Here is a 21,700-nt window from a genome sequence, read left to right on the forward strand (position 1 = left end):
CTAGCCCTGTGTCTTTTTTGCACTGTAAGTAATGAGATTAGTTTGGCTAATTTTATAACCAGCTAATTTAGGGGAATTTAGAGTTTATGTGTCAGCACTGAGTCATCAAAGAATAATTGCATCCACACAGTTACAATCCTCTGCTCTAATGTCTTTCTTTCTGTTTATATGTATTGGGCAGCTAAGGAGCGCATGGTGTGTGACCCACTGTGTTCAGACGCTGGGTGTTGGGGTCCTGGCCCAGACCAGTGCATGTCCTGTCGATACTTCAGCCGTGGGCGAACCTGTGTGGATACCTGCAACCTATACGAAGGGTAAGTTATGCATATGCATGTCCACATCCACTCTTACATGGAATCAATGCACCATCGATATGACAGACAAAAGTAGCTGTAGATATTTTGATGTGGTGTTTGGTTTGAGGCTTGATGTCATTTGTGCTACAAGTCTGATGGTGAAACAACAGATGGCAGATAAATAGTGAAGGAATTGCATTTCTTCATATTAAAAAAAACTCATAGTGACAGGCAGGAATGTGCAATGTGTATCAGATAGTAAATTACAACAAAAATAGAATCAATCGAAACGGAAAAGTACAGGTCTGTTGTAGGTGAACAGTTCCCATCATCACATCACTAAAGTGTTGATAAAATGAAGATGTACAGTTGGTGGAAACAGCATTTTTCATCTTTTCTGTTTTCTCTTATGCATCTTATCATCATATTTTCTCTGCTAGATAAATCCCAATGCAACTCAGTTTGGTGCCAGTGCACATAAATATACGGATTACTTGCATCTATGTCATTTGGGCACAAATGCATTTTACAAAGCACATTTGTCTGTTGTTGTTCCAATATTAATCAAAGTCACCACTGACCCTGTTCTTGTCCACCTTTACTTCATGTTGAATATGATAATTTTGCTTTGCAACATTCACATAGGAGATGAAACCAAGCCAAACTCATGTGTTATGTTGCTACAGGACAGGCAGACTAAATATGGCATCACTGCAACATTCAACTTATGTGTCACTGAATCACAGATAATGAGGCGTTGCTTGAATAAAAAAAAAATAAATAAATAAAGAAAGGTAAATACTAATATTGAGGAAGTTACATTAATTGTGTTGGATGATATTCTGAAACACATTTATGCTCTGTTAGCATGTCACAAACAAAAGTCCATTTATCATTACAATGTAGAGCGCCTTCCTGTAGCACAGATTCGAGCAGCACTTCTAGTTGTAACCTTTTCAGACTTATTTTCTTCCTTGTATAAAAACGATTTAATTTCAAAGATTGCTAGATTCCCTGCCAGTCCATGAGCACCATCCTGTATGGTAAATCACAGCCCTTGAAGATGGCCTGCTGCTGCAAGAAAAGTCACTATGGTAACCGACAAGAGTCCTCTGACGGAGTGGACAGGGCTCAAGTAAACTGTCCATGCTTCCACTCACCGAGAAACTAGCACACAAAAAAAAAAATTGCACTCGCGTGGTGGAAAGGGTTCATGCAATTCATTTTAGCTACTAAGACACAAGTAGATTTCCTGTCCTGTCCCATGCTTGAATGATCGCATTCATTACAACACGTGCAAACTTGTGAATTCAAGTTTTTGCTTTTTTTAAAGAAATCACCATCATCACAAAGACAAATCACACTTGAAAGTTGCCCTGTTAAACAGTTCTTGGAACTGTAGTAAAATTGATTTTAATGGTCATTTTGGGTAGAACATTGGCCTCTTAAGTGAACTCAGCCTATTTGGGTATGAATATAAACAATATTAAGTTATGGGTTGAAGAGCTCCTGCATCACCTTTTCATAAAAAGAGTTTTGATAAACAGCCCAAGGCTTTTTACTCTTCAAGCTGAGTGGTATTTTTGTCTGTTTATTGAGGATGATATTAGAAGCCAGGGGTTGAAAGAAACAACCTAAGAAGTGGTGTAGACTCTTCAGTCAAAAGGCACCCCTGCAGAGCATCATGACAGCAGCAGGTCCCTTGATGTTAAAAAGTAAAAGTGACAACATCCACTTTGCCAAGGGCGTTTTATCAGCTACATTTACAATGTGTTTCCCCATCAAAGAATAGCTGGAAAGATGTTTTGTTTGTTTTTGTTTTTATTTTTGTTTGAGGGTGATGACATGATTCACAGATTTTTGGTGGATGTGTTGGTGAGGAATGAGGAGGACCAGAAGCTAGGGCAGGGGGGCTAGGCGTGTCACTGCGTGTCACAGTCACTGCTTGCGCACGGGGCCACGCCCTGCCTACCTGTCCACCTGCACGTCAGCACCACCACCACCTTCAGCGATACTGGCACACTTATGCAGTGCATCATCCACCACATTGGAGATTCATTAAATGCAGCTCTAAAACTTCACCATTTCATCATTCCTACATTGTATTTCATAAGCAGTGTTTTACTGAGTTTTGCACAAATATTTAACTCAATTTTAGTCAATAGTTACTCATTTTAAAAGGTGAATTCTTACTCTTTTGAAACTCATTCTACTGAGACTCATTTTAGTAGCTGTTATCTGCTATTTCATTCTTTATGTTTTGACCCAACGTTCATAGCCATAGGTGAGTGTCGTGATGTAAATCTATTTGCAAACAGAAAACTTTACTCTACAACTCATTGTCAACGATGACATAATTAATTGCAATATTGTCTATTTGTGACCAATCTCACATAACCGCTTCATCACTCCTGAATAAGACACATGAACCCTTCCACTCAGTAAAGGTTTTTCATCCTTTCCTGCAGGCATGCCTTTTTCCCCCCATAAGATAATGATGGAATTTTTAATTGGCTGATTCACATACAAAACCCTTTGCACTCAGTAGCAAACTATGTGACATGAAACAGCGTGCCCTCCTCAACCGCTTAAGTGCATCAGAATAAACTTTTCTGGGTTTGCTAAAGAAGTATGATCGCCTGAGAAAAAGCGACTACTCTCCACTTATCCCTTTTTGAAAATAGTGACCATCATCTCTGCATGCAACTTTTTGACTACCCTGATGACTCCCACCAGGGACATTCAGAAAGTTCAGAAGTCTTCAGAATTGCTTCCCATAAGAGAGGCATGCCCCCCGGGGTTCAGAAGATCCACAGTGTTCTTTCCACACTCTGATGATATCATAATTTACAGTCGAAGGATATCTTGCTGAGCACAGCTTGCACAAGACTCGTTTGACCCGTCCTGAGCTGCCAGATGGTGCCCCAGAACCTCTTTAAGGCTAACTGAAAGTCACTCTCCATGGTCTCCCTGATGCCCTCTCCTGCTACAGCTGTGGCCTTGTTTAGCCTGCTGATACCTGTCTGTTGCATTGAGACAGCCATGCCTTCCAGGCCTCCTTCTTATAGTTGGTAACACCCATGGTTGCTACTGTCCTTGGTGTGCCATGCTGACAGGCACCAACAAGCCTCTGGCCAAAGTTGAACCTAGCAATTTCCACAACAGAGGTTTTGAGAAAGGTCTACTTGGGCTCCATGCTCACAACATCCTTTGGGACATGGAAGAAAATCGTAATGAGGTGAAAGTTGGCATCCTTTGAACAATGTCCCCTCTAAGCCATTTTCCGCCTACCCACAATGTGTTCTAAACTGCTGGGTCTGGCCCACATCAATCCATGCCATCTGAATAACTGATAGATGCTGATGAATTGACAGCCTTGCACCTGTCTTCAACAGAATGTCCACAACACACTGCCTGGGTCAAGGTCCTGAGATCTAATGAACTCTGGTACTAAATATACCTTTGAGCATTTTTGTGGTCGGACATGGCATTTGTTTTGGATGATCAATCCCATTCCTGGTTTCCCATTAATGCCAACAGGACTATTCACTTTCCATGTTTGATTCCATTAGTAGGGCCTACACCATGACCTTGCCCACCTGCTCAAAAACGGCTGTCAACAGTCAGTTATCCTTCCGTGACTTTAAGCTGCAGGGTGGTGACCCTCTTGTCCACCGGGACAAACTCCAAGTGTTTGGCTGCCAGCCGAGGGCTTTTGAGAATGCCCATAACCCCCCCAGCTGCTCTTACTCCGTACACATGAAAAGAGACCGCCATTAATTGCAGAGCTTGATTCTAGAGGTGACATTGTATGTTCCAGCAACCAATTTGTGTTTTAGGACTTCTCCATGCCATGTGTCTTCCTGCTCTCTCAAACTGAATTGCCAATGCACCACTCCTCCATGTTGGGCTTTGCAGCTCATGGGCACTCATAGTCCCTTCACATAGCTTGTTTGGGGTATGTCTGACTGGGAAACTACAGAGACAGCAGGCACTTACCGGCAAATACTGCCACAGTGCTTGTCTCCAGGTGGGTCATGGTCACCCATTCATCTGGAAAGTGAGAGCCACAGTCTCTCCACATCTTCATTATCACTACCATGAGCATTAAAGCAAGGCTCATAAAACCTGCCCTGCTCTTTGGCTACTGTCCTGCAACAGCTCAGAGTGTGTGTAGTTTGGATTAAATATGAACAGGATGGAAACGGAATCAATAAAAAAGGTTAATAAAACTGAGGAGAATTTACTCTGCCTAACCACACACTTGCATCCTCAACTTTTTTACAACTTCTATGTTTGAAGTGTACTTTTAAAAAACATATCTATTCAATGACTTTGTGACTGTTAGTTCATCTTGAGTAGCTTGTGCATGTGATTTTCATCTGAAACTTTACATCACCTCAAACAGTATTTAATGCATTATGTATTGTAACATTAATCTTTGTAAGAGAAACTTAATCCTGGAAAACCCGGGGATAATAGCAAGCTGCTACTGCAAAGCATTGCACATGGTTGTTGAAAATATTAAAAAGTCAAAACAATCTGAATAATGGCACTCAAGTTTATGTTGTTTGTTTTCTCAGACAGTAGATTTTTTCCATAGTGAATGTGCTACTTTATCTCCATTCTTTAACAAACAGATCATTCAGTAAAGCAGAGCATAATGCTGTCATCTATAAGTCCTTAGTGGTAGTGATATCGTCTCGCTACAGTGCAGTCACTATTATTTCGACCAGTACACACCCAGACAAAAGCTCACCCTATATTGCCTCTTGGAAGGTTTTATGAAGGCCAGATGAAGCATAATTAATAATAATTTGATTTAGTTCCCACTGGGACAGCATCATTTATTCTTATACTGAGAACATTCTGTCTTCCCTCACTTACCAAAAAGGACCCAAAATTCATTCTCCTGCTGTAGTGACAAAGGCAAAGTGCCAACTCAGTTGCACTGTGGTCAAATTTAATGACTTCTTGAGGCCACAGCATTGCTCCAGTCTTATAAAGGGATTGTAGGAATTGAATAACAAGGCACTTAATTAAATTGATTTTTTTGAAAATGTTGCACCTAATGCAGGTACTGCACCTTTCAACTGTGTCAACCCCGTGAGTGATGGTATCAGTGTTCCAGTTAGCTAATTGGATACAAGCTTTTTAGTGTGCATCTCCGTGTATGTTTATTTGGGGGGTTAACTGTGTATTTTGTGTACTTCATTTGCCATATTTGTATCTACAGACCTTAAGTCATCCTCCACTGTTCATCATTTCTCCGGTTGTTTCAATTTTGTTGACGACATACATGCCACAGATTGAGTCTGACATCACCAACTTGAAAGGGAAATTTGCAATTGTGTTAAATTGTATAAAATGTTATATTTTAGTCGCAAATGAATCTGCTACACATCTATAGAGATCGGTGGAGGAAGTCAAGACACCCAAAGCACAAGAGAGCAAGTGGATTCAATCCAGAAACATTTTGACTGTAAAGTTATATGGTGAATCACTGCAAAACTGTGCTTTCCATTAGCCAGCACACAATAGAAATCCTCATTCAGCCATACTTGCCATACATACAGTTTAAGCCTCTACTAGAACCAGGGTTAAAGAATAGAAAATCCTGTTTTGTAAATGCTTTCCAAAATAAAGTACTACAATTGCAATTTGTTTGGTATTTGGATGCTGTTACTCTTACCATTGCAGTAGAAGTTTGAGGCCGTCTTTGAAAGAGATTAGGAGAATAAACATATTTAGACAGGAAACAAAACAAATAAAGATTTGGATATACTAAATGACTGTTATTTGAATGTTAATGCTGATGCACGCAGATTCTTGTGAGCTACCCAAACAATACAGAAAAATAGGAGAATCCCTAAAAAACCTCTTGTCTCATTTATTTTACAGTGTTTTTACGGCTTTGCTATTAGTAGGAGCAGTGATGTACATGCAATAAAATATTAGTTCAAAATCATGGAAAACCTTAAATCATGGAAAATATGTCAATATTGTGTAAAATGTGTGTGTGTGTATATATATATATATATATATATATATTAGATATATTTTAGTATTTCTAAATGAAAGTGTTAACTGTAGCCTTGTTGCTCTGCTTTTTTGCTTCCTTCACACCCGCAAGAAGGGATATTTTATTAAACAGGCTATTCTCCTAACTGAGGACACAGTACATCATTACTGTGTCTTTTTTTAGCAATATATAATACGGAACACTCTTGTTCGAAGTGACAAATGCTTCTCCGCTTGTCTCTCACTCCTGTTCTCCCTTTCTGTTTTTCACCCATTGCACCCTTTCTCCCTCTCCTTTTCCATCATCTCTCTCAGGGACATTCGAGAGTATGCCAATGGCTCAGTGTGTGTGGAGTGTGACGCCCAATGTGAGCGAGCTGACGATGAGTCTTTGACCTGCCATGGCCCGGTAAGCTCAACCCAAAGACAACAATATTGAGGAAGACTAAAGCCTTCATTTCCCATATTTCTTCTCAATATAGATAGAGAGAGGAGCCATTTGAAGACTTAATCTTTGTTTCTATCTGCTCAATAGAGAGATATACCTTGTTGCACAGCCAGTAATACATCAGCCACTGACGCTCAAGAAAAGAGCACTAAAGCCCCACCATATCTCTTTCACGTACAAAAACCACATGAATCCTAAGAATGAATCACATGAATCCTAAGGTGATACTGTGCCAATAGGCAATTTCCTAACTGGCTTGTGGCAGCCAAGCATTCATGGCGATGACACTTTTTGATCCTTCGATGGTCTTGGTAACATTGTGAAGCAGAATTCACCAAGGGTTGGATTGTTCACCCACTAATAGGGAACGTGAGTTATGATTAGACCGCCGTGAGACTGGTTAGTTTTACCCTGCTGATGATGTGTTGTTGCAATAATAATTTCATTCATTCATTCATTCATTCATTCATTCATTCATTCATCCATCCATCCATCCATCCATCCATCCATCCATCCATCCATCCATCCATCCATCCATCCATCCATCCATCCATTCATTCATATTTGTATTATAATTTAATCGAGTTGAGTATAATTTAGTAAAAAAAAAAAACATGACATGTAATACAAAAAAAAAAACTGTTTATTCTTGCTCGGACATGATGGAGGGGTGCAAAAAGCCCAAAGAAACACAAGTTTTCCAAATCACTGTTGTTTGCCTATTCTGCTTAGTCAGATCAGCAGTATTGAGAAAAAGATTTTCTCTGTAGTTATTTCTAGGATCACTGACTCTCTTCCTAGGTAATGTCAGCAGATACACAGCTGTGGGTCTTAAGTTAGACCTATAAAGGATCTGAAAGCAACATAGAAAAGATTCAAGCCTCTGGAAGTTGACATCAGTTATTCACAGCTTGACTATGTCAATCGGCGGTTTTCTCAGTGAGCATCTGACAGCATCTCTCTGCAGGTGTCTTTCATAAAGAACAGAGCTTCTTTCAGACATTTGGTGCAATTGTTTCCAATGGTGCCCACAAATTATATCCACTTTTTCAGCACAGTCGTTGGTAGGTTTAAACAGCCAGCATCCACAGAGGGGCATGTTCTCATGGAGGACTTTGCAAATAGGGGGTTCTGACAGAGTGTAAAATAAAATCTTTGCCTGAGGAATTCAGTTGGCACCCTGCACAAGCACCAAATCCACTGAGTGAGAAAACTGATAAACAACACTTCACTCAGTCCTACAGTCATAACCTAAGGATGAAGGCCTCTTGGTGAAGATGACTTCAGTGTCTGGCCAGTGAGCTAAACTATTATTGAAATTTTTTGATTATCTTGCTGTGTAGCAGCTACAACATTAACCAAATATCCCAAAATGCCTTTGACAAGTCTTTGAAAACAGAGAACGTCTGAAAATATATATAAAAAAAACAGCAAATAAGCAATATCATATTAATTAGCCCCTCAAATTCCCTCTATTTCGTGAATGCTCCAGCTTGTCAAATCCTATGAAAGTCAACTCCAGACTACAAAAACAAGATAGTAACATTGAATGGCTTTTTAAGCATGTCCCAATGTATGCACCCTCATTCCTCAAATGTTCCATTATCGCATGAGTGAGCATATTCAGGTAAAATAATGGAATTCTTGAATTTTTTTGGCAGAACATTGTGCTCATCATCAAAACCTCTCCATACCCACTGTATCCAGCCCTTGTCCTCCACTGCCTCAGATCAGACACCGCCAGCAATACAGTTAATCAGTCCCAAGGCCCCCATCAGACATTGATTGCTCTAAAACTGGTCATGCTAAATACTCCATTATCTTATGCAGAAGTCTGTGCAGATCTACTTTCAAACTCCAACCCCTCTTCTTATTGTAGCATAGGACACTGCATTGTTCTAATTTTGAAAAAAATATAGTATGACTTTGTCGCCAAGAAAAACCTAGAGTGACTGAAACTACAAAATCAATGGAACTTCACTGGAAAGCTAAATGACATGGATCATTGTGAACATAGTCAATGGCAGTTGTACAAAAGTGCTGCATAGAGACAACTGACCAAAATCAGATCACTACAACTGAAAACTGCACCGACTTGTAGGAACCCAAGTGTGTGTGTTTTCTAATGTCTCGAATGACAAAAGCATGGATGCTGTTTTTGCACTTTACTTTTTCAGCTTGGATCTATGTTATTCACATCATGGCATTTAATTAGTGAGTAAATGTAACTGTTTGGGATACATGATTATGGCTTGTGGTTTTGTCATTTTTTTTTAATGAATCTCTTCTTCAATGGCGTCCCCTGAGTTATAAATATGGGAACAATATTCATCCACTGAAAAATGTTATGCCCCTCTATCTGCCTTAAATTGCATTGACAGTATAAGGAATTATATCGCAAACGAGCCTATGAACCTCTATTTCTGTATATCAATAAAGATTAACTATCTCTTTGACAATATCAAGTCAGTGGTAAAGTACCTGTCAGGTTTTCCACATGAAAAATGGCAGGATTGTATCTGCAGGCTTTCCATCGCAAACTCGAGAGTCTGTTTCTTTGAGCTAAATTGGCCCTGAGTTGAGGCTGAAATCTAAAGAAAAGGAATTACCTCTCAAACTTGTCATTTTTTTTATGTTTGCGCCTCTGTTTCTTACTATCCCCGCACAAGTATTCTATAGAACAGTGCCCAAAACCAAGAATTTGCAAAAACACCAGCAACTTTTGTGGGTATTTATTTTCCACCGATTGAAATACACTTCTGAAGCCAAGCAATGATAGTAAGGTTGCATCAAAAAGGATTTTTGCTCAAAACATGCATTGCAGATTTTGTTCCTTGTATTTATATCAGCAGTTGACATTTGTTGTCAGGTGAAATTATGAAGCTGTCCCATAACATTTTAAGCAACATGGAATATGCCTAAAGATAAGATTAAAAAGGCAGTTGCTCCTATTGTATCGTCTAAATCAGCAGTCCCCAACCTTTTTTTGTGCTACGGACCGGTTTAATGTCATACAATATTTTCACCGACCGGTCTTTAAGGTGTTGGTGGATAAATACAACAAAATAAAATGATACGACCAACACAACACAGATGTCTGTTTTTTTATTCATTTTGCGAGCTTATGGGTTTAATATCAGCGCTAATGTGTCACGTGACCAAGACAAGTGTGAGTCATAGACGGATGTAACGAAGAGAAGTGGGTCATTTTTCTAAATAAAAGATTGTTCAGTCTCGGATAATATATAAAACGGAAATAATGTAAGTTATTTATTCTTTCTGTGCGGCCTGGTAACAAACAGCCCATGGACGGGTACCGGTCCTCGGCTCGGGGACCACTGATTTTAAAGCCAACACTGAAAGTCAATTTATCATTATACAGTAAAAGCAGATTCAGCTGTAAAGGGGTCAGTTATTTTGTTTTGTGTGTCAGGCCTTCGCTCCAAGGCTTCAGCATCACTTCACTAACCAGAAACTAAATGATTGAGCTGGAGACAGCCCCTGTGGTATTCTTCGACTCAGATTAATTATTGTACCAACAGTCAAAGTGTGCCTTTCAGCTTGACTATTGATTATATTTCATGTTGTAATTCAAAGATAAAAGTCATTGCTTAGTGCGCACACTAAATTTCTGGACATTTGAATCCACTTCATGTACATTTCTGGGTATTAAATAGGCTAATCCACAAGTTCAAACTGTAACAGTGCATAAATGGGGAAACTTATCAATCTCATGTTATTCTTCTGTAAACAAGCAACCGTTAATTATGAAAATGTAGAAGTTATTGTTTCATATGTATTTTTCCCCCAGGAAGACATTTCTCTTCCCCAGGAACCTTATCTCCTCGTGAGTTTCAAGAGAAGCATGGCAGCTTTTGAAAAACTGGGAGCAGCTGTATCAAAAAATGCCATGAAAAATAAATCCCTGACCTTCATTTCCGTCTGCCTCTTGCGAACACTGCACCCACAGCCACATGAGGCCCCTGACCCTGCTTTCTCTTAAAATCTTATCTTGCTGTTTGATAGAGGGGAATGATTTGCGACAGATGCAAGCCAGAGGGGCCATGTACTGTCTTTTGTGTCCCATCACACCCTGTCAGACAGTTTTCCCAATGTAGTTTAGAAGTGTGGAACTTTTTTGCTCTCCCAAACCACTGTGATGTTTGTGTGTGGATGTACAAGCATGGGCAAAGCCAATGCCAAAGTTACCGGTAGGACTTTCATGTTTGTTGTTGCTTTCAGTTGTGTGTTTGTTTTGATTTGAGTGTCTTGGCTGGCTGCTTGATAGTTGACTGTCCTGGACAAAGCTTTCGATGACATTGATGGGAATATGGCTGCTGTAAAAACCTTGCTACTACCCAGAGGCCAAGAACTTATTTGAGCCATTTGATGAATAAAGGGATCATGAACTTAATATTAATGCTTGTACCCAATTTGCAATTGCTGTCACATTTATATTTGTCAGTTAGTTTGGAAGTAAATATACTTATTCTGATATTCACCCATTTGTCTTTTTTGCCACTCTGTAATTCCATACGTACTGTACAATGTTCAAACGAGTTAGTGTGTCAAATGCAGATGTTTACTCTGTGTGTATACATGCATGTGACTTGTCAAGCAGTGTATAATGGAGATGCCCCAGCCTGTTGGACCTTGTATAGATGTCACTTGTACAGCATAGGCATCCAAATGGATTACAGCAATAATGTTATTGCTACAGAGCCCATAGCAATTACATTACAGCTTGCAGACAGTGATTTGATAGGTCCCGTGCCCTCCGTGGATTCTCGACGTGTCAATATGCATGTTTACAGGCAGTGCTAGAAGCGATATAGGCGATGATATTAAATCTAAAGTAGTTAATCAGCTGACTTAGCTTGCTGATTTCAATCTCAGCAAAACCACTGCTCCAAAATGCATATATATTTACAACATTGAAAACCAAAGTCCTGAATGGTTCATTAGCAAGTACATTATGTTGTCTTTAAGATCCTACAGTTGCTTCATGCATAGTGTTAACAAATCTTCTTGTTCCATTATTTTTGATATTGCCCCACACATACAAAAAAATCAGCAGACCCACGACCACCACCACCACAACCATCATCACTGCTGGTGCCTCCCAGACATGTACACATCACACACATTTACACAATTTGGTCTGAAGTGTGCATGCAGTGCAAATTTGAATGTACAGCAGGGTGCTGTAGTTGTTGTTGTGGTTGCCCTACCATCCTGCTGGACCGGGCACAGTTTGTTTGCTCTGTCACATAATTTAGTGCGCTGATGTGACGGGACTATTGTATACGCACACACCAATAGACATGGGTGGGAAGACACTCATAAAAGCAAAGTGTCAGGCTCGATGCGAAAGCCAGAGAGAGCGGTGAGACTTACAATTTGCATAATTATAGCAGGGTGAGTACATATTCACACATGTGCACCAGCTTTAAAGAGCATCTGCGGGGGTATTATGATGCACATACACATGCACACACAGATTTACACTCTGTTTCAGTGATCAAAGCACAACTGTATGTTGTTCTCCTCCTTTCACGAAACATTACATTGACATACACTTATTTTCAGCAGACCATAGTACGATTTGCTTGCCTCTTATTCTCCTTTTAACCTAACCCGAACCCAACTCCTCTTACGAAAATGTGATTATTGACAGTATGGGTATTCCATTGTTCCCGCCATACTTGAGACAAGTTCCCAAAAGGATGGTGTCTTAAGAGCTTTATATGTAAAGTGCAGACACGCATACAAGACCGTGTTTGCGTTAATCATTCTGGCAAAATGTGTTAATACATGTCTATTTGTTCAATATTGTTCTATGCACCTTATTAACATTCATGCTATGGCTCAAGCTCAAAACAAGGGTTGGATAATGGGGAATTAAAATATGATTTTTATATGCTTCAATTAGAATTATTTCACTGTTTTTCTATGATTTCTGATGATTTGACAAGGTCATTTTTGTCAATGTATCACTTTATGTTGTTTTCATGACAAAGAGGCTAAAAGCAAATTACACTGCAGCCTCCACACTATTCTTTTTTTTTTAAACATATTTTATTGTTCTTTAGCTTCTATAACCAGCCAAAACAATATATTATGCCATTTTGTGATAAATCCCAAATTTAAGATCATGTCCAGTCTCTCACTTAATCTTGATAATCAATACATTGGCGTGCGTGTGTGTGTGTGTGATGCTCGTTATGGGGGTCTTCTGGGAGAGCGTTTCACCTCTCTTCCTGTCCTCCCCTACCCCCTCCCTCGCCTATATTAGCACCATAAATCCTGTTCTAGGCGGATTGTTATGGTCATTGTGTGTGCTGTGAGCGATGGTTATTATCTGCCTGCTCTCCTCACACTGTTTTATGCGTATCGTCTGCTTTTTCCCTCCCTCTCCCTCTCTCTCTCTCTCTCTCTCTCTCTCTCTCCCCCTCTCCCTCTCCCTCTCCCTCTCCCTCTCTCTCTCTCTCTCTATGCTTCCTTATTACTCAGCAGCACTGTCTTTTATTTCTTTTTTCACTTTTCTCTATTCTTTTTTTGTCACTTTTGCCTTCTGTCTTTTACCTCCCGTTATCTCTCACTCTTTCTCTTTCAAGCTGCTGCTGCTTCACGGGTGTACTAATACTATATACTACAGTTTTATCTGTGAAACGTAAATCACTCAGCTTCAAGTTTATGTATATATATATATATATATATATCAGACAATAGTCATGCAAACAGAGGCTACCCCCTCCCATAAATCTGCAATAGTACAAAATTGTCCTCTATGCCTGATTTAATGATGTCACATACTACAATATATCCTCTAAATGTGTTTTTAGAATAAATATTTATTAGGAAAGCATGTCTACTTTGCATTTATGAGGCAAAAAGTAAATTTGATTGTGATAGTTAACCCTGCTGCATGCATATCTCTAACTGCTTGCCAACATGCTAGAAAGAAAAAAGGACTTGAAGATGATTTTGTTTGAATCAAGATAAGTTGTTTTGACTGACACGTATCACACACTGCAAAACGAGCTTTTTTTATTACGCTGTAAATTGGGTTTACTGCTGGGATTCTTCTGTTATGTAATTCTTAAAAAATGATTTAAAATGTGCTTCATTTTCTCTCTGCCCACAGGGCCCAGAGCATTGTGTGAAATGCCTTCATTTCAAGGATGGTCCAAACTGTGTGGAAAAATGTCCCGATGGCCTGCAAGGTGCCAACAGTTTCATCTTCAAGTATGCCGAAGTCAACAACGAATGTCATCCCTGCCATGCCAATTGCACCCAGGGGTAAGTGCAAGGACAGAGCTGTGGGGGTACGATGCTCATTAATCCATAGATGCTAAGAAACTCCCCTCATTCTTTCGCAGATTTCAAAACAGTGCAGACTGTAAGAGATAAAAACAAAGCAAACGGCAGCTGAGTTCAGTCATCATTTAATAATAGAAGAGCAAGTAAAAAATCAAAACAAGTGGCATCGCATAATCATCTGCTTTGTTTCTCAGGCTAATTTTGGAGTACAATTTGAAAAAAAAATTGTTGTTTAAGCCTCTCGTGCTGTTCATACGTCATGCTTTCACTCATGGCCTTCTGAGCCAGGTCATGAATCTATCTTTGACTATTTAGAATGGATAAATAGATGTTCTGTTAATATGAATGGATTATCATCCTTAAATAAATGTTTTAGATTGCAGTAACAAGAAACATTTGTAAGGTTTTATAAGTCTCTGGAAGCAGTTATTACACAATAACATGCCCTGCCACACAGGGCATGAAAGCATAACAACCAGTTATCAAATTCAAGTACTGCTGAACCTTAAGTTTCTTAACCACATTGGTGGAACTAATATTCACCTCAAATTATAGGGATCAAATTTTACTATGCTTCAGTGTACTTATGTCACTTTAATGTTAAGTTATTAAAGTTCAGGGTAACTTAACCATATTTCTGTTTTTTTGTTTTTTTTACTGCTTTCAAATGTGAACAGATCAACTCAGACCCAAACTTTTCATTAAGTACATTAGAATGGAAAATATAAAACAGGAAAAAAAACTATGCTCAAGTTCCAGCTGCTTAACACAATCTTAACCAAAGTTAAGACCTGTTTAAACCTGTGAAACCTTTCATGCATCCCTGTGTTTTCTATCCGACGTGTAAGAGAAACATATTGGATCTGCAATTCAAGTGCATGTAATCTAATGGGGCAAACAGCAATGTATGTTGTCATGCATTTAGCAGTAAATTGATGTAAAATTCAATACTGCGTGTTAACAGTTTCAGCTCTATTAAAGAAGAGGTTTTCCTGAAGCTGGAATATCAGAAGGAAGTGGAATTTATGTAAGACCAGCTTAAAAGAAGCCAAAGCTACAACAACCTCCTTCAGAGAGAAGGCCATAATTTAACGGTCTAAGTGCACAGTCTAAAAGTCTAAAGCACTCGTGCATTTAGGTGTGTCCAAGTTCTCGTTGGCTATTTTACCGGCAAATAGTCTGTGAGCTAAATCTGGTATAAATCCAACACATGGTTCAAAGGGCTGTAATTATCCCCTCAATTATTCATAGGCGTTTTGGTTGTACCACTGAATAAACCAATCAGAGCGCCATTCCCTATTACTCTAAAGAATTTAGGATCACGTCTTTCTTAACAAATATTTTGAAAGCACTGATGGCAAACAAGAAAATATCTACATGTCAATCTACCTGGCGCTAATTAAGGATGCAGAATCTTAAGGCAGGTTGACATGTGTGAATGATTGCACACATATTTGGTGATGGTGCAAATATATTGGTTAGAAGGTGACCAGCGAGAGTAGCGCAGATGAGTAAGTGAAGTGTACCACACAAATATTTCAATACAACTCAAGCTTATGGAGCTTGTGCTGCTCTTCCTGCAAACACAAAACTATACTCCCAAGATCTTGTGAGATAAGCAAGATAAATGAAGAGATGAAGTAGAAAATGAGCAAGGAGAGGAAAAAAAACAAACAAAAGTGCATGAAGCCAATGAGGTATCCCGCAACTTTCCGCTGGTCACTAGCTACTGATCGCTCACTGTAATATACAACTCGGTTTGGTAAGACATCATTTTGTATTTAACTCCACGGGGAGTTTATGTCACTTTCCTGTGTCATTTCTTCTCTCCTGAGTGACAGCCTCCAGCCCGCTCCAGCCCGCTCCAGCATAACAATGTAGTCTTAAATGGAAAACACCAGGCTGACACTTTGTCACAGGCACCGCTTCATAAGCAGGTCCGCCTTTAGAAAACAAAAACTGATGGAAGGCAAAGGATTTGAGAGATACACTGAGAGGGAAAGAGACAGACTCTGCCAGACATTCAAAAGAGCCACTAAATTTCACAGCCGGTGCGTGTTGTGTATGACGCCACTGGTGCACGCTGCACATAGGAGGCTTGAAACATTAATGCAAGAGGACTGCTGAAACTTCCTACGGAGATGTTCGCTTTTCTTCTGAAGACAGTGCAGCTTTGTAAACTGTCACTCTGAAAATAAACTCTCACTGTGTTCCAGACCAGAGCAAGTATGAAGCTGAGAGCAAGCTAACAAGACAAAACCAGTCTCACATTTTAAGTTTGCTCATGGTCGTCCGGAGTTTAACACACAAGGCCATCTTGCTACTGTCTTGAAGTGTGCGACTCAAAAACATCCTTATGCATCATCATACATTCATCATTTAAATTTGAGCCAACTGCTATTAAGTTAGCATTCCATCATTTTCAGCAATATCTCAATTTTATGAGGATTGCTTATTGCTTGTCCTTCATTTTTTACAAGGTGCATTGGACCAAGACTTCAAGACTGCATTGGCTGGATGGACAGGTACCACATTCCCTTCTATGGATAGCGTTTATTTCACAGCATGCAAACAAACAACCATAAGATCAACCCTCCAAAAGAATCACAGTCAGCACAGAATCTGATTAATGATTCGCTTGAAGGCCCTAAATCCCTGCGAGTGTCCTTAATGCCTCGCTGTGCATGTGTGCATTTGTGTGTATGTGTGTGTGAGTAGCCTGCATGGTTCTTGATAAATTGATAATGCTTTGGCTTTTGTTGTGATGCTCGGGGGTAATAATAATGAAAAAAAAGGAAAGAATGCTCACAAGTCCTTATAAGTGAAGGAATTTGCCATCAAGTGGCGTTAAGAAATCATTTGTGGCGTTTAGGGCATGATTAAAAATATGGGAAAATAAACAAAGATCAGCAGCCAGTACTACACAGCTTAGAGGTGAGTCTCAAGATCTCCAGCACACTGAAAAGATCGGGGGTTATTAAAAGTTAGCTCGGAAGTAAAAGTCAAGATGTGGCACTGTTTAGACTCTCTAGAAACATCACGCAAAACTCTTGTAAAGTCAACATACATATAATCAGTGAGGAGCCAGATGTCATGTCGCTGGTGTTTTATGTGAATTATTCTGCTTGCTGTGCATTTTACCAAGGAAACGGATGCTGAAAGAGTTTTCATGATTTCCGGAAGGAAAAAAAAAAATAACATGCCATTTTCAAAGCATTTACCCATTTTCACCTGAAACAGTATTTGGGACTCTGCCAGCAGCGAAACTCCAGTAGATGGGAAAATGTAGCTATCAGCTGACCCGGTGAACAGATCGGCTCTTATCAGATCTCCAATAGCCCTCACTCGGATAAGGCTGTATCGTAGCTGCAGCTTTCGGGCTGAGCTGCCTGTTCTTAGGTGTCGCACATGTTGTAAATCTGTTTCGGGGGTATTGGTTTTTTAGCACAGCTGAAAGTGTCTTATCACAAAACTATGGTAACACAAAGTCATTTGAGGCCATTGTTGCACATTGCATTGACGTACATGTTGTGTAGGAATTGCGTGGATATCAGCCGCATCAATTTTGTTCCTCTGTGTTTTGCCATATATGTTCATGTATGTTGTTTAGCAATGCTGGTCCATAACTTCTCATTCAAGTCATTCAGAAATGAAAGGTATTGATACACACATCATGTTTTTCCTCTGCGCTCAGACATAATGATCTCCTTCACAGTCGATGTGTAATTCCCCAGAATCATAAACGCTGACCTGTATAATTTGAAGAGCTTGACATCTGTATAAGGGGAGTGACATCTCACCTGTATCTCTCTGTTAGATGTGAAGCTACAACAACAATCAAAAAATCACTAAAAGTAGAAGTTGGGGGAAAATGATTTGTCTGGACTTTTATTCAAAATAATCTACAAGCACATCTAAAGCTCACTATTGATCACATTGTACCTTCTGATTCATTTGATCCATATAAAGCCCTTAATGTAATAACCAGCCTCACAGTGTTTGGACCCGGTGTGCCGAACATTTGAAGTATTTTCACGACCTTTTTTTTGTCATATAAGTGTTACTTTAAAAGGAGTTTCTATTATCCGACACATATGTTCCATAAGTAAGTTGAGAAGTTGGACAGATTCAGGTTGATGTTTTATGGAGGTCCTCATGCTTTCCCTGACAAAACGGTTTCAATTGGGACACGTCACAGGAACTGATGGATTCCACAAGCTTGTCAACAGAATTTTACTGGTTTGAATCACACTGAGAGATTACAGCTGTGAGTCAACAACCAAGGCCGTCAAACCCCAACATCTTGACTTGCGTTAGGAAGGGAATAAGACTAAACCTTGTTTCAAATCAAACATGCGGATCACGATGATCCCAAAAGAGAAGCCGGAATTCATTCTCTCTCGATTGGACCTCTTTCTATGAATAGAATTCCATTATTCTCGTGACAAGGCACATGTTTTGATATCCTGTTGGTCCCTTTCCTTTATTGTTGTGACCAAATAGCTGCACGTCTCATTTACCAGCATTATATTGTTTTGTTGTGTTTGTCTGACTTGTTTGTGTATACGCACTGTTCACCAATGGTTCTTGTCTATACATATGTTCACACATGAATCACTGTTTCATATTGAAGCAATGATTATCCAGTTTTTACGCTTGATATGTTTTCCCACCTGGTATTGGGCTAATCCTGGAGAATTAGCCAAGTCTATGATAAAAGTTTTAATAACCTGCTGTGATGACCCGAAACAGATATGGCTGTAATTGGAATATATCTTTGAACAGACAGTTTAAAGAAGCTGGTTCCTCATCTTGGCTACAATGGTCAGCTCTACATCTCAATGTAGAAGTAGTGTCTTTTACAAAATGTCAAACTATTTCTTGAAAGAACTGCAATCATGACTTGTGAAAATCATATTTTTGTTTTTTTCATAGAACGAAACAAACAAGATAAGCCATCAGTAAAATAGCTGGAGCTGCTATCCCTCCAGGCGACATCTCCACAGCACAAACAAAGCTCCTAAAACCCCACAAAACATATTAGTCTTCTTTGCCCCGTGGTGAGGAGGCAGGGTCTCAAGAGACCTCATAGGGTCAGTGGTGTGGGGGAAGACGCTCCTGCCCAATCCAGAATAAACACCTCTCCTCCCACTCACTTCCAACCTGCCAAGTGGTCTTCAACCAAAAATATTTATGAAACACTACAATAAATAGTACAGCTTGTTTACATATTTTATGGTAAGGATTGTCCAATAAATTTGAATCTTTTTTTTGAATTTCATTGTTGTTGGTTTTTTTTCAGTTACTCATCTTTGTATAATTACCCATAAAGAAAAAAAGGCAGGTTGCATGTTGGTAGCAGTCGTGAATGACTTCAAGTTGAATGGTGACCTGTATAATCAAAAGGTAATCAGTTGTGTATACGATCTATCCACCTATGATATTCTGCACTAAGAGATTGAAAAGGTGAAGAAATTGAGTCCAGCTGTGAATACCTTTTCTTTTTGCCTCTATTTACCCTATATATACTTTTAATTTTTGCTTCTTCTGTACAGGGATGACAGGGTGTGGATTGGTCAACACCTCAGTCTAAGATGCTGTAAACTATATGAAATGATGTATAGGAATGGACAAATGATACACAGACTGGAAGCCTTTACTTTGTCATGAGAAGACATGACGTGTCACAACGTTTTATAGTTAACAACATCAATTGTTGAGGCTAAACTCCCATGTCAGATCATACAGTGATTTTTTTTTTTTTTTTTTCAGTTGCAGGAAGTTGCTTGCTTAATACTGAATTGGTCACTTTGCATGACAACCTTTTTTCAGTGGTAGCTTAATATCAGGTCTGTCCTTGTCTGAATTTTGCAGACAATGATACAAAAATGGCATCCATTTATTTCAGTTTATTTCTGGCCAGATCTTAGTTGGTATGTCTCGACCAAGCCAGGCTGAGTTAGAGCACGGAAAAGCAAACCGCTCTCTGTCTGTATCCATTCGGCAGACAGTCTGGGGAGCATATCACAAAAATTATTGAGAGTCTTGATTTCAAATGACAGCATCAGTGAGGGGCTGAGAATTCACTTTGAAGGCGGTTTCCATGTTTTTGATCTCAGCCTCAATTTTAATGAGAGGGCATGGAGGAATATTTGTAAGCAGATGAGTATGAGACAAAAAGTGAAGGTGAAGATGATCTTCAAGGATCGCCCACATGCGCATATACTTCAGAAACATGGTCGCTGTCAATTAATTTGCCTATTTGTTTTGTATGAACGCATGTGTGTGCATGCACATGTGTGAAGCTGTTCAAGTCGGTCTATTCCACCAGACTGTTGTGAGCCCCCCCACCTCCATCCGCCCATCTCCTATTTGCCATTGACGAGTGTTCATCTCTCTTCCTCTCAATTTTCTTGCCTTCAGAACTCCTCTGATTGCAGCTGGAGTAATCGGCGGCCTCTTCATGGTGGTGATCATGGTACTGGGCATAGCAGTGTCGTTGCGTCGTAAGAACATTAAGAAGAAGAGAGCCCTTCGTCGCTTCCTGGAGACAGAGGTAAGAGAGTGACTTGATCAAAAACAAGTGGGTTAAAGGTATGACATGCTGTCTGTTTAAATTAAATACTCTGTTGGGGGTTTTTTTGTAAGTTGATTTAAATTCAGCATAACAAAAATGCACTTTAACTTGTAAAGATAGATGAAATTAGTGTGATTTCATTTGGTGTCAAGTTGTTTTTAAATAATAAGATCAAGAAAAAAAATGCCTACAACCATTTGTTAGATTTTCAAATATTTTTCAGATGTTTGTATGTGTGTTTGAAACTGGAGGTGTGTTTACATGAAAGCGTGGGAAAACTACACTGAAAGATAGAGAAAAAGATAAAGAGTTTGTCTGCAAATTAGAGTGTCAGAGAAAGTTTCTCTCAGACTCGGGGGCTGACTTTGTCATGGTATAATGGAGAGACACTTCTTTCAGAAAGAGGTAAGGGACCACACCATTAGAAGAAGAGAAAGCACTCTTTTTGTGTGTTAAAACCATGAGAGTGCATCGTCTGAGGTACTTGTGTGTGCAGAGTGAGAATAAGGTCTTGTTTCACTGCTTTCTCTCTCACACAAGTGTCAGTGAAGTATCTTACCAAAATAGAGCTAATATCTCATATCATTATACTTCATCCAATGCGCTGTACTTCTCTTACATTAGGGCAACACTTTTTGAGTCACTGTCCATTGAATACTTCAATGTTTTTCTACATTTCTAAAATATACTGAAATACTGAAATATATAATCATGGATATATCACAAGGATGCATTCCTCTCTGGTCTACATGCTCCAATTGTCTGATGGGTGGGGGGGGGGGGGGAGTTGTGATCTGCATGTAGTTTGAATCACACACACATCTACTTTACAATGTCATGTTTCCTTGAGAATTATTGTAATAATAATAATAATAATAATAATGTTGTGAGCTTTTTATCTCCTGCTTTCATCACAAATTGCACCCTGACTGTGGACAAGATTACCAAGAAGAAGTGATTTTTATTGCACTGATTTGACTGATAATCTTCTGGGAAATGCCTCAATCGCTCAATATAGTTATTCTAAGTGACTAT

General features: G+C 39.4%; 1 protein-coding gene across 1 annotated transcript in view; it reads left to right on the forward strand.

Moving 5' to 3' along the window:
• The window catches only part of erbb4b (erb-b2 receptor tyrosine kinase 4b), a gene marked incomplete at both ends in the record, with an annotated part of 291,115 nt that overhangs the window by 216,260 nt on the left and 53,155 nt on the right, over positions 1-21,700 (forward strand). Inside the window, 5 exons of the mRNA XM_080497752.1 lie at positions 182-314; positions 6,633-6,726; positions 13,913-14,067; positions 16,569-16,613; positions 20,512-20,644. Coding sequence (XP_080353878.1) covers positions 182-314; positions 6,633-6,726; positions 13,913-14,067; positions 16,569-16,613; positions 20,512-20,644 — 560 coding nt within the window. The remainder of the gene's footprint in view (positions 1-181; positions 315-6,632; positions 6,727-13,912; positions 14,068-16,568; positions 16,614-20,511; positions 20,645-21,700) is intronic.

This window comes from Blennius ocellaris (genome assembly GCF_963422515.1).
Source record: "Blennius ocellaris genome assembly, chromosome: 6".
Taxonomy (NCBI): Eukaryota; Metazoa; Chordata; class Actinopteri; order Blenniiformes; family Blenniidae; genus Blennius; species Blennius ocellaris.